Source organism: Neofelis nebulosa, chromosome 1 (genome assembly GCF_028018385.1).
Source record: "Neofelis nebulosa isolate mNeoNeb1 chromosome 1, mNeoNeb1.pri, whole genome shotgun sequence".
Taxonomy (NCBI): Eukaryota; Metazoa; Chordata; class Mammalia; order Carnivora; family Felidae; genus Neofelis; species Neofelis nebulosa.
This window is the reverse complement of record NC_080782.1, coordinates 111,266,206-111,280,895: the sequence shown is the minus strand read 5'-3', so window position 1 is coordinate 111,280,895 and position 14,690 is coordinate 111,266,206. Positions and strand designations below refer to the sequence as shown.

Genomic DNA, 14,690 nt, shown 5'->3' with positions numbered 1-14,690 from the left:
TTGTCATTTTCTATATAGTGGAATATTACACAGGAATAAAAAGAATGAACTGCTGCTGTGCTCGCTGTATTTATTTTTTATTACTCTGCATCAGTATTACCACAAACTTAGCTAAAAACACTATATATTTATCATCGCCTGGTTCCTGTGGTCTTGAGTCCAAGCCTAGATGGGTTCTCTACTTAGGGTCTCACATAGACTGCAAACCATGTCAATAGGTATCATCCAGGTCTGCATTCTCATCTGGAGGTTTGAGTGTGGAAGGATCCATTGTTCCACATGTGTGGTTATTCACAGAATTCAGCTCCTTGCAACTATAGGACTGTGAGCTTCAGTTTTTCACTTGATGCTGGCCAGAGACCACCCTAAGCTCCTAGAAGTCACTGAAAGTTCCTTGCCACATGGGATTCTTCAACATGCCACCTTTTCTCTTACAGCCAGCAAGGGAGAGCCTCCAGCAAATGGATGCTGTAAGCTTACATGACATAATCATGCACTCGTAGACATTCCATTTCCTTTGCCCTCTTATCATAGTTAGAAGTACATCACAGGACCTGCCTTTACTCAAGGGGAAAAAACCATACAAAGGTGTGGACATGAAGAGATGGGGTTTGTGGAGGCTACCTTAAGAGTTTGTTCTCTACACACAGTTACATGGATGAACTTTAACAACATTATGTTGAGTAAAATAAGTTAGATGCAAAAGAGTGCATACTGTAAAATTCCATTTATATGAAACTGTAGGTAAGGCAGAACTCATCAACAGTGACAGAAAGTGTAGCACTACCTGGGAGCTGTGGATGGATTAGGGTGGGTGTTTGCATGTGGTCAGAGATAGGAAACTTGCAAGTGATGGAAACATTCTATATACTGATTTTGGTGCTGGTTAAAAGGTTGTAAACGTTTTTCAGAATTCATGGAATTGCACACTTAAAATGGTTTCACTGTATTGTTTATAAATTATATCAAACTAAAGAGGATTAAAGAAAAAGAATAGTAATAGGCTTGAGCATCCCCAAAATTTTAACTTAAATATGCCAATTAAATCTAATAATGTCTTTAAGATATGCTCAAGAGTCAGTAATCAGAAAGTGACTCATTTCATAATATATCACTTGAATTTTCACAGTTAAAAAGTAGGGATTCTTGTTTTTATAGATTTTTATAAGATATATACACCCAGAACTGGCAAAGATCATTTTTTAAAAGATGAGGCTTTATTATAGTGTTGTCTTCTCCTTGAGCGAATTAAACAACACATATTTCTAATGTAGTATCTTTTAGATGCAGACTCCTCACAAGCTTTCCATAATTTTAGTTCTGAATGATCACCTCCTGAATCTGGTGATAAATGTTTCATTTACCTTAACCCCTGTTGGCAGTGCTTCTAAAAGTATATTAGCCGTTTCCAGTGCTTATAGAAATTTGAAAAATGTATGCTTCACGAAGTATTTTCCTGCTTGCTTCTTCTAGTCCCTTTTAGTGATTAATGGGAACTTTAATTTGCATGCTCACTTTTACGCTTATTATAGTGTGTTATGTTCCAATAAGAGTATTAAAGTTCAATGAAAATTTCATGCATACTAATGAGAATGCAGATGAACACTGATGAAAGAATGCTAGGATCTTAAGACATAAACTTTCCAGTTATCTTGCTAAATTCTATTCAAACAATGGTTACATTATAATGAAGACTGATACAGAATCCACCATACAGATATAATTAGCAATGGCAGAATCATTATATAATTTATAATTGGATCGAGGTTCAGTTCCAGATTGTTATGAGGATAAAAAAAAAAGAAATGTAATGATTTGATATTAATGCATATTTTTATTCTTCCTCTTCCTAACCTTTGCCAACCTTCAGCAGGATATTTCCTTTGTTGCATAGAGTGATTGGGAAAGTTAGGGATGATTATATAAATGAGTGATCACATTGAATATTTCCAGCTGTAACCTTTATTGGATACATAGCAGTAAATGGTCCTCAACCATCATCTCAAGAACATTTCAAGTATCTGGTTATTGTAGAATTATACAAATGTATATCAGCAATTGCATTTATTTATCAAGATAAAACTAAGATCTTTTTCCTTGAGCCATTTAAAACAAAGCTAAAGGAAGTCCTATATCTTTCCTTAGAGAATAGTGTGTCCCATGAGGGTAACTATTCTAGGCAGTACTTAATACGTTATCTGAGTTATACTGCATTCTTCTGTGCATGAATTTTATAAACTTATACAAAACAAGTAAACTTTAGAAAACACGTATCAGAGTTTACTCAATCTATTAATTCAGGGATTTTTTTGAAAATTATTTAGATTCTCTTGAAGTATTTTTCTTATTTTAACCTTACAAAGAAACTGGAAATGTTGTTTTATGGACTTATTGATAAGACAGTTTGTTGTTTTAAGTTGTTTTTCTCATGGTGGTAGTTGTTGTTTTAAGTTGTTTTTCTCATGGTGGTAGTAAGTATGCATTGTGCCGTGATACTTTTCCAGCATGATCTAAAGCCAACAGTATATGTTCACAGACTCTGGAGTACATGGCCTTCATTAGTAAAAAGTGTAGCAGTTAATAATGATTTTTATTTTAGATATTATGAAAGTGTTTTTGAATCAGGATAGATCATTCTTGATATAAGGCTTATACTTACTGGTTGCCCTACCACAGGGGTTGGCAAACTTTCTTTAAAGGGCCAAGTGATAAGTATTTTAGCCTTTGTGGGCTCTACAAGTGTGGCTATGTGCCAATAGAACCTTATTTACTGACAGTGAAATTTGAATTCTATGTAATTTTCATGTGTCATGAAATATTATTCTTCCTTTGATATTTTTTTCAACCATTTAAAAATGTAAAACAAGTTACAAGCAGAATTTGACTCTCAAGTTGTGTAGTTAGCCAACCCCTGCCCTAGCAGTTGATTTTTCTTAATTAAGTTTTTAATCTAATTTAAAACTGAAGATTTACTGCTTAAAACCTTTTAGAGGTATATGGCTTATGTTGAATTATTTTATAAGAAGCTCTATCCTGGGGGAAAAAATACCGATAAATAAAGCTAAGTAACTTATTTTGACCATAAGAAGGCAGTTGAAAATTCCATAAAGCACTCATTTCCTTGATTGCACAGAGGAATCTTGCTATTGCTAAGCTGGGTTTTCTAACACAGGTAAAAATCCCATTACAGCAAATATTTGTGTAGTGGAAACATTTTATAGTGGAAGTATTCGTTCCACAGCTGTATTAAGCACCTACTCTTTGAGGCATTTAGCCGGTAGAAAAATAAATCTCCCATGGATGCATCTTGCTCCTGACAGCCTTACAAGCCTAATAAGGAATATAAAATCTGTACAACTTGGGGCTAGAAATGGACCAAATAGGAGTGGAAGTTAACGAGAAAGAGAACGCAGGGGCGCCTGGGTGGCTCAGTTGGTTAAGTATCTGACTTCAGCTCAGGTCATAATCTTGCGGTCTGTGAGTTCAAGCCCCACATTGGGCTCTGGGCTAACAGCTCAGAGCCTGGAGCCTGCTTCGGATTCTGTGTCTCCTTCTCCCTCTGTCCCTCCCCCACTCACACTCTATCTCCCTCTGTCTCTCAAAAATGGATAAATGGTAAAAATAAATAAATAAATAAATAAATAAATATTAAAAATTTTAAAAAGAATAAAAAGAATACAGAGAAAAACAACAGGGGTAGAAACTCAGAAGTAGGAGTAGAGAAGATAAAACACTGGAACTATATTAAAAATACTTATATGGGATTAGTGCAAGGCCGACAATTGAATGTTGCTCATTGTACCCCAATAACCATTCAGTACTGGGTTTGTCTGGAGGACAGTTCCTGCCTGGTGCTGTTGCTTGGATGACAAAAGGCAGGCTGGTGGAGCTGGTCTGAATAAAAGGTAGCTGGTAAACAGAGCTCAGGTTTTAGAGCCATTTTAACAAGGGGTTGATTCCCAGGCTGTTGAGTTTAGGCAGATTGCTTAATCTTTCTGAAACTCAGTTTCCCAAACTGTAAAATGGGGTCAGCAATTCTTATTTTCTGACTTGTAATTAAGAGTGCAACCTTTTCTTCCTAGTTTTGTGTTCTTTGCTTGTTGCTTACTGAAATTTGAGAGGCAGCTTAGTAGAATGTGGATATCTTTTGGAGCTAGAAATGGGGACAACTCTGGACTCACATGCTACCATTAGTACTTACTGTATAAATTTGAGACAGTTATTTAATTTCTCTATTAAATAAGGATACCTCACAATTTTGTAATGAAAATTAAATCAACTAAAGTGAGGGGCGCCTGGGTCGCTCAGTCGGTTAAGCATTCGACTTCGGCTCAGGTCATGATCTGACGGTTCATGGGTTTGAGCCCCGCGTTGGGCTCTGTACTGACAGCTCAGAGCCTGGAACCTGCTTCAGACTCTGTGTCTCCTCCTCTCTCTGCCCCTCCCATGCTCATGCTCTGTCTCTCTCTGTCTCTCAATAATAATAAATAAACGTTAAAAAGAATTAACTAAAGTGATCAGTTTTCTACTTTTTAAAGACCAAATTCCTACAATATATTTTCTTGATATATTCTTTTTTTAAAAAAAAAATTTTTTTTAAGGTTTTATTTTATTTTTGAGACAGAGAGAGACAGAGCATGAACGGGGGAGGAGCAGAGAGAGAGGGAGACACAGAATCTGAAACAGGCTCCAGGCTCTGAGCTGTCAGCACAGAGCCCGACGCGGGGCTCGAACTCACAGACCGTGAGATCATGACCTGAGCTGAAGTCGGACGCTTAACCGACCAAGCCACCCAGGCGCCCCTCTTGATATATTCTTATAGTCCAAGCTGATACTATTGCTCTTAGGGTTTTTTTTTTTCAGCCTATTTTAAAAAATATAGCTGTATTGAATTATAGAGATAATAATAGTTAATAATAATATTAATAATATTAGCTTAGACTTAATGCTTACTGTATGCCAGGCTCTGAGCTAAAAATTTGTATATATAACTTCATATACTTTTCACAACTGTTAAATGTAGATATTATTATAATTTATATTTTGCAGATTGGAAATATGATGCTTACAAAATTAAGTAGTTTGCCCCGATTACACAGCTAGTAAGGGATGCAGTCGAGATTTGAACCCAGAAAGGCTGATTCTACTCTCCTAAACACCATCTTCCATATGATTCATATACACTTCCCTTGAGGCAGCTGGCCCACTTGCTTCCTGTTGCTACAAACATTGAGCACTCAGTGGAAATCAGGCACTTATTAGGTCTGATTTTGGAATTGGAACTGCCTTTCTTTATTGAACTCCCTATGCTCTTGTATTTTTTCAGGACACAAATCATTACCTGACATCGTATATTTGTGTGTTTGTTTTCTTTTCCCCTTCACTAGTATATATTTTGCAGAAGAGGAGAAAATTCATGTTTTGTCCCTCCTTAGATGTCCAGTGCCTAAAATAACATGTAACAGGTGCTCAATAAATATTTGTTTTATGCATGAATAAGTAAAGTGTGCAAATTATCAAAAATTTACATTTAAGTATTATTTGTCTTTCTAGCTTGGATTAGAGGAAAAAGAAAGACTCCACCTACGATGGAGGTAAGAATACACAACAAAAATATTCAAATAGCATGTATTTATAATGCTGTGTTTCTCAGTTGGGAGTTTACATGAAGCCTCAGAATAAATATTATGCATCTTCCCAGAGTGTTCATTTTACTCCACAGACAAGAATTTAAAACATCTTTATAATAAATGCACAAGTTATATAATATAACATTCAATTCACAGGAATTTTAAAATGAAAAAATACAAATGCAATACAAAATAAAAATATTTTTTTAGAAAGTTTAGACTTAAAGCAGCTTACATCAGGATGTTTTGCCTGGTTCCTGGGAGCTGTGTTCTGCTATGGGTGCTTTGGTGGAAAAGTCTGAGAAATACTGAATCTCATGGTTCTATCCAAATCATCCTGTGCTTATTTTTCCCTCAATTTTATATCAAATGTAAAATGTTATAATTTTATATACATTTAACTCTATCATATCTGAAGAAACCTTAAAATACACAATTAGCATGTAACATGGAACACTCAGTATAATAGATGAATTTTTATTTTAAACTTTAAAAACAGTTTTGGTAGCACAGAGAATAAAAAGTATAGCATTGCTGTGGTGTAGTATTTTTAAAACATAGTTATTTCATAATTTTTATTTTATTTTTTTTTTAATTTTTTTTTCAACGTTTTTTATTTATTTTTGGGACAGAGAGACACAGAGCATGAACGGGGGAGGGGCAGAGAGAGAGGGAGACACACAGAATTGGAAACAGGCTCCAGGCTCCGAGCTGTCAGCACAGAGCCCGACGCGGGGCTCGAACTCACAGACCGCGAGATCGTGACCTGGCTGAAGTCGGCCGCTTAACCGACTGCGCCACCCAGGCGCCCCATATAATTTTTATTTTAAAACAATAGCCTAAAGTGTTCTAAAATTGTTTTGTTAGAATTAAATGTATTCCATAAGAGGAAATTTTCCAAATTGATTAGTATACTGCCTTCTCCTTTTCTTGTGTTTAGGACCTCCCTCTTCTTTTCTCTCCACTTTTCCTTCACTACTACAGCCCTGATGACAACAGAAATGTTGCTCCACCAGTCAGGCCCCACTTGTTGAGAGGTGGGGTACACCAGGGAAGAACTCATGGTGACCCATAAACTGACATACATATGCTCCATTTCTCCTATACTGACCCCATCAGTGTTTGTCAGGCTGGGCTCTGAACAAGCTTATCTCTAAGCCCATTTATAGCTTTGTATGTTACTTCCACTTTTGCCCTGCCTTACTCTTGTCAGATCTTTCTAATATCTGTGAACCTTGGAAATAAAAGGGAAGAAAAAGTCATTGTGATTCAAGATTCAGAAGCATCCCCAGTGGTTTGCAGTGCTAGGAATCATCAAGGAGACCTTCCAATTCCTCTTCACTTGGCCATATTAAGACTTCTTAGTCTCAGAGCTAAAGCAGTTTCTTCTAACCTCAGAATTCTGAAAGCCTTCTTCCATGGAAACACTGATGTGCAAATTGATTAGATGAAGGCACCTGAACCTATTAGAGCTAAGACACCACCCCTGTAAATTTCAAGTAATCCCAGCATTTCAGACAAGCTCCAATCAGAACAGTGAGATCAAGTCATTCTATCCATGATGCTCACATTCTTGAATATCGGAATAGGAGCCTTCCCTTGCATCTTTTCTAATGTATTATCAATGTCATCCTTCTTTATGCTCTTCTGCATCCTCCCCACCACACACACACACACACACACACACACACACACACACACACACACACCCTTTCCTCCCTCTTGATCTCTTCCATTGTGTTTCAGAAATTTCTGTTTCTTTGTTAGCAATTTATCCTTAACTTTTAATATTTCCTAGGAACTTTCTCTACCACAAACCTCAACTGAAATCTGCCTGTGTCTGAAAGATAGTGAGCCTCCTTGTGCTCATTTTACCACAACCCACAGAAAGAATGTGGGTTCAACTGTTTCTTTCTTTCCCTTTTCCCTTCCAAAATATTCTTTCATTTTGTGAACCTAGGGGAGAGTAGTAACTTTGTGACCTAAGTATGTTTTTCTCCACCTATTTATAATTTTTGTCTCTCCCAACCTCCAGGCCACTCCCACCCTGATGGTGAAGATGAGAACCAGACTTAGAGACTTCTTCAATGCCTTCCCAAGTCTTAGCTGTTCAGTTTTTTTTTTACTCCATCCACACTAATATCCATACCTCAAGTGAACAACCACTAATGTAGCCACACCTTAGTTCTTAGCATCACCAAACACCATTCTACCACTACAGTTTGTAAACTCTTAAATCCCAGATTCTACATATGTCCGATTAAGAGAAAACTACTTAATTTAAAGTAAGACAAGTTTACAGAAAGCCACAGGAATTAAATATATGGCTTAATGGGTTATTATAAGGTGAATTACACAAGGTCAGAAATAGAACTTTGTCATCTAATCCAGAATCATGTACTCTGTCATAATACAGCCTCCCCCAAAAGCAACCCTGAACCTTTTGCAGTAAATTTATAAAATTTTATCACCCAAATGTACATTATAGTTTAGAGTTTTACATTTTGTAAAAACTTCATATTTGATTTAAATCTCCATCAATCTCTGTGGTTCTCCTCTATCCCTTTTATTTTCTTATAAATTTGTCTGTTGAAAAACCCAGCCTATTTGACCTGTAGATCTTGCCACAGTTTAGATTTTGTTGATCTTATGTTATTCATGTTCATTCACGATGTTCCTCTGTCCTCTGTCTTTCCTTCAGTTTGGCACCTGCATCCAGAAGCTGGCTACTCATGTTTGATCTTTTTGTCAAGACTGTAGAAAATGTTTGGCAAGACTATGGGAGAGCATATCTGGTTGTCCCTCTTTTTGTGATTTGCACAGTTGCTTATGCTTCATACCTATGTCACTTCATTGGAAACAACCTCCTAATCTTGCATGTCTGTTAAAACTAGTTAGTTTTCAAGATGCTACCAGTCATTTGAGCTCTCTACGTTTTTTTCAAATCTCTTAGTGAACTCCCACCCCCAAATAGACTTCTGTCTCTTCTACCTGTATGCTACGGCTAAAGGTTAGCTAGTAACAATTAGAGTGCCATTTACAGTAGTGTCAGAAAATATTAAATACCCTGATATAAATTAAGTAAAATATATGCAAGACATGTACACTTAAAACTACAGAATGCTGTTGGGAGAAATTGAAGAAGACCTAAATTAATGGAGAGAAATATCTGTTCGTGGGTTGGAATATTTAATTGCTAAGACGTTACTTCTTCCAAATTGATCTGCAGCAGCAAAGCTTATACTTTATCATGCATCACCATCACCAGGAAGTCTTGTTAAAACACATATTGCAGGCCCCAGCCCCAGAGTGGTTGATCCACTAGGTCTTAGGGTGACGCTTGAATATTTTCATTGCATCAAGATCCTTGGTGATACTAATGCTGCTGGTCAAGAGCCCATGCCTTGCAAACCACTGGTGTAGAGAGTTAGTCAAATAAAAATCAAGTTAAAATTCCACCAGACTTGTAGAAATCAAGATATAGATGAATTCTAAAATATATTTGAAAATGCAAAGGCCCTAAAGTAGCTGAAAGCAATCATGAAAAAGGAGATTTAAAATTAAAGAACTTACACTGTCTGGTACTAAGACTTACTCTAAAACTGTAGTAATGAGGTACTGGGATAAGGATATATAAATAAATGAATGGAAAAGAATAGAGAATCCAGGGGCGCCTGGGTGGCTCAGTCGGTTAAGCGTCCGACTTTGGTTCAGGTCATGATCTCACAGTTTGTGGGTTTGAGCACCACATTGGGCTCTGTGCTGATGGTTCAGAGCCTGGAGCCTGCTTCAGATTCTGTGTCTCCTTCTGTCTCTGCCCCTCCCCCACTTGTGCTCTGTCTCTCTCTGTCTCTCAAAAATAAATAAATGTAAAAAAAAAAAATTAAAAAAAAAAAAAAGAATAGAGAATCCAGAAGTAGACACTATACAGCCAATTGGCTTTGACAATGGCACCAAAGGAACACAATTACAAATGGAAAGCCTTTTCAACAAATGGTGTTAGAATAACTTAATGTCCACGTGGAAAAAATAAAGATCCCTACCTGACATCATGTGCCAGTATTAATTCAAGGTGGAACATAGACTAAACATAAAAGCTAAAACTTAAAATCCTTCTAGAAGAAACCATAGTGGAATATTTTCACAACTTTGGGGTAAACAAGAGATAGAAAGTGCTATCCAGAAGGGAGAAGCATTGATCATTTGAACTTAATCAAAATTAAAACTAAGCTTCTCAAAAAATAACATTAGCAAAGCAGTAAACTGGGAGAAAATAATCACAGCATATGTATTTGACAAGACTCGTATCCAGACTATACAAAGAACACCTCAACTCAATGATTTAAAAGAAAAGAAGGCAACGCTAATAAAAATTGGGTAAAAATCTTGAACAGTCACTTTATAAAATACAAGAATGAGCACTAAGCCTATGAAAAGATACTCACCATCTCTAGTCATCAGGGAAACCACAATGAGATGCCACTCTACTAGACACACCAGAAAAGAGCTAAAATTCAAAAGATTAACAATAACTAGAGCAACCATACCTTTCATGTAGTACTGGTTGTTGTAAAAATAATGCAACCACATTAAAAAACTGGCTGTTTTTTATAAAATCAAACACATCTACCCTCTGACACCAGTTTTTTTTCTCCTGGCCCCTTTCAAGTCTGAAGGAATAAATATTTAGGCATATTTCTTGGGAAGCTCTGTCCGAAAGAAGGTCTAGTTGCCTGGCAGACCATGAATGGCCTCCTGATTTGTGCCCAGCCCACGTTTTCTTACTTTCCTCCTTCTGCTTGTTATACCCACTCAACTCTACAAGAACTCCCTACTGTTTCTCAGGTTTCCTGTCTTTTCCCTCTCTCATCAGCTGGCACACTTCTGCTTGTGCTTAGTTCCCTTTAAAGTTCTTTGATGGGATTCTTTGATTCCCTTTAAAATTCCTCGACTGTTTGCTCAGCTTTTCATCGTGTAGAGTTAATCGCTCCTATCTAATTAGAACTGTACTGCCATGTACATCTGTGTAGCTCTTTGAGTTCAGTATTATAACTCTGTTTTATTTTTCCATCTTTCTGACTATAGTATGAGCTGTATGGCACAAGACATATTTGTTTGTATGTCACAGATACCTAACACAGAGCCTGATTAATTATTTGATAAGCTTTTGTTGACAGAATTGGAAATCTCATTGCCATGTAAGTGTATTCCGTGGTCTCCATGCAGAGTTTGAATTTCCAACAACCCACTGTAAAATGACCTGATAAAACTGAACATATTTTGAATTTGAGCATTGCCTGTACTGTATTGTTACTGTTGGTTGCCAATATAGTAAAGCACCTATTCGTCAGTGTGATACAAGTTGAATTAATATTTCACAAAATTAATGAGGTAGACTTTTCCTAGTGATGACCATATTCCGTTTGAAGTCACGTATAGCAAATATTTTTAAATATTTCTTCTTCTTCCATACTGACAGAACAGTAGGAAACAAAGTTTTCTGTTGTAAAAAGTAAATAAATGTATTGCCAAACATTGACAAAATACATGACTCAGCAATAGGTTTACAGACACTAGAAGAAAGCTATAATATTGGACCTCACCTATTTCATTTTTAATACATATACTCCATAAAAAAAGGAAGAGAAAATTCTAGAAGCCAGTAGAAATGGAGATGGTGATGCTGTAGTCAAATGAAAGGTTGGGGTAGCTAGGTGGGATAATACTTAACAGTAATTCATTTACTTGACTGTGTTCTCAGATCTGACCTAGAAGCTCCAAAGAGTCACTTTTGTCCATGTCCAAGGTGATTTGGCTCTAAAAGATATCACAATGACTAAAAGATAAATATGTGAGTTTAAAATAGTTGCCAGAATTCCAATCTGTTAATTTACAATAGAAATTCAATTAGCACAGGAAAAAACAGTAGGTTACCTGGTAAGTATGACATTAGGATAAAGGGAGTTAAGTAAAATAAATGTTTAATTGCATCAGGGCTATAACTGCCTGTTGTGTCCATCTCACAATAGGGATAATCTGACCCATAGGAATGGAAATATTTAAATAGAATTGGCCACAGTTCCCAACATCTGTCTCTATACTAGGAATAACCTTATGATTTGGAATAGTAAAAATTGCCATGTGCTGGTTGAGGCTTTTGCTTTCAGGGATGCTGTTTTTATGGACTGACAGCATTTGTCTCTGTGATCTCTTCTTTTCTTTGCTTCCCCATTCTGACTGACATATTATTTCTTTTGCTATTACAGTGGTTACATTATGATCAAATGTTGCTGACCCTGCAGATGTTCTTTCGTTTATTCTTTTCACATCACTGTTCTGACCTGTAAGATGTTGATCTTACAGTTCAATTTTCAGAAAAAAAAATCTTATTTCTGAATTCTTTTTTTAAGGTTTTATTTTTAAGTAATCTCTACACCCAACATGGGACTCGAACTCATGACCCCAAGGTCAAGAGTCGCATGTTCCACCCACTGAACCAGCAGGTGCCCCTTACTTATGAATTCTTGAGGCCCATTTCACCATTGTCTCCAAGTAACTGACACTTATTGCTTGAGTTCTCAGTACCCAGTATTATTATGTTCATTTTAGAAGTTACAGAATTGAAATGTCTTTTAAAATGGATATTTTGCATATGTAACCCTACTTTCCTGCTGCCTTAAATTGCAAAGATGGATTTTGGACCCCTACCTCAAACCTCACACTCACTTCTGGTTATGAAGTGGAAATGGATAAGAAAATTGCAACATGTTCATATAGTAGGTTACAGCATGATTCATTAAAAATAAATAAACTAGGGCTGCCTGGGTGGCTCAGACGGTTAAGCATCCATCTCTTGATTTTGGCTCAGGTCATAATCTCATAGTTTGTGGGTTCCAGCACTGCATCAAGCCCTGTGCTGACAGCATGGAGCCTGCTTGAGATTCTCTCTCTCTGCCCCTCCCCTGCTTTCTCTCTCTCTCTCTCTCTCTCTCTCAATAAATAATCTTAAAAAAAATGAATGAACTAGAGCCACATTTATCAATGGGGATAAATCTCAGAAACATGATGTAAACAAAAAGAGCAAGTTACAGAAGATTTCATACAATACAATACTACTTATATAAAGTTTGAAAGCAAGGAAAGATTAATGGACCGTCAAGTAAAGTTAGCAAGTTAAACTCTGAGTTTACTTTTTCTTTGCAAGCCTAATGAAAACAACAGCAAAGGGATTTGTTTTAAAAAGCATAAACCTACAAGGTCAAAGAAATTGAAGAGACAAAAACAGCAACAGTGTTTTAGAAGCTGGAAAGCAGAGGAACAGGTGGTAACAGATTTAGCAAAATGGAGAATGGCTTCTCATCCAGCAGAGAAGAAAGCCCAGAAGCAACCCGGTTTATATCACAGAACCTCAGAATGTTCAGTAATTGGCAGTGCCAGGAAATTCTAAAAGTGGAGTTGAGGCTGGTGCTAAAAACAGTAACTTAGTTGAAAATCTGCTTAAGAAGCAATTAGATGCTAACCAGTAAATTGTAGGTGCAATAATAGAGTTGGAAAATCACCATTTTTCAGTGATCATTGTAATAGCTTATTCAGGGAAAAATTATTAGTGGGTGCTAAAACCATTGGGTCAAATTTTGTTGGGAAACACAGTATTTACATGATCTCAGGGCACCTGGGTGGCTCAGTTGGTTATATCTGCCCTCAGCCCAGGTCATGATCTCACAGTTCGTGGTTTCAAGCCCCGCATGGTGCTCTGCACTGACAGCATGAAGCCTGCTTCGGATCCTCTGTCTCCCACTCTCTCTGCCCCTCCCCCGTTCTCTTTCTCTCTCTCTCTCTCTCTCTCTCTCTCTCTCTCTCTCTCTCTCTCTCTCAAAAATAAAATAAACATTTAAAAAAAGATATTTACATGATCTCAAGGTATCTCCCAACAGATTGCTTATTAATTACAAAGGGGAAAAAAAAGGTATACTTAGAGTAGACAAATCTAGTGGATACCACCTTAAACAAGTAGGACAGACTTGATATGTGTGCCTCCTTGTATAATTCACTGAGAATAAGGTAATATTTATGTTGTATTTCTTCAAATACAGAATCCTAATCTAATCATGAGGGCAAAGCCAGAAAACCTAAATTGGAACACATGTCATTAAACACCAGATGGGTCATGTTAGTGTTATGAACAACAAAGACAGACTGATCAACACGACAATTAAATGTAATATGTGACCCTGGATTGGGGGAAAAACTTAGCCATAAAGGACAGTATTGGGGTAATTAGTAAAATTTGAACATGAACCATATATTAAATAATAGCACTGTATCAGTGTTAAGTCTTCTGGAAAAAAAAAAAAGAGAAGGATGCTGTTAAATTCTTTTTGTGAAAGTCTGAAAACCCAGCAACTTCTCTCCCATTTGAAAACTGGGAGTTTATTTATGGAAAGTTTATTTATTTATCCAGACAAATTTGAGTGAAGAGGTACCAGTCAGAAAAGAGAGTGATTAAACGAACATATACGTACTGAACTTAACAAATGAGGTTGAGTTATAGCTAAGTACATCGACAATAAACAGAATTTACTTATTATTTCCAAGAAAAACAGAACTTAGGTAGGAAAAAGAAAAATCCTAGTATACTAGATAACTTACTTGTTATAGTGTTTATTCATAATATAAATGTTGAATATTGATCTATAACTATTTGGAGAGTATTCGGTCTCAAGAAGGATGAGGTAAATCCTCACTTTCTTTTTTTTTAAGTTTATTTTGAGAGAGAGACAGAGAGAGAGAGCGAGCAATTGGGGGAGGGGCAGAGAGAGGAGGAGATAGGGAATCCCAAGCAGGCTTCAACACTGTCAGTACAGTGCCCCATGCGAGGCTCGAACTCGTGAATCATGATATGGTGACCTGGGCTAAAGTAAGACACTTAGATGACTGAGCCGCCCAGATGCCCCATAAATCCTCATTTTCAGTAATAAGTCAATATACAGTGCTTAAAATTGGAAAGTAAAGAAGTAGTAACACAAAAACGTTTTTAGATATTGTGGAGGATTTAGGAGC

At 36.7% G+C, this 14,690-nt stretch overlaps 1 protein-coding gene across 1 annotated transcript in view; it reads left to right on the top strand.

The window, feature by feature from the left end:
* Positions 1-14,690, top strand: part of NDUFAF2 (NADH:ubiquinone oxidoreductase complex assembly factor 2) — a 175,470-nt gene that overhangs the window by 118,389 nt on the left and 42,391 nt on the right. The window contains exon 3 of the mRNA XM_058731769.1: positions 5,554-5,594. Within this exon, the coding sequence (XP_058587752.1) occupies positions 5,554-5,594 (41 nt within the window). The remainder of the gene's footprint in view (positions 1-5,553; positions 5,595-14,690) is intronic.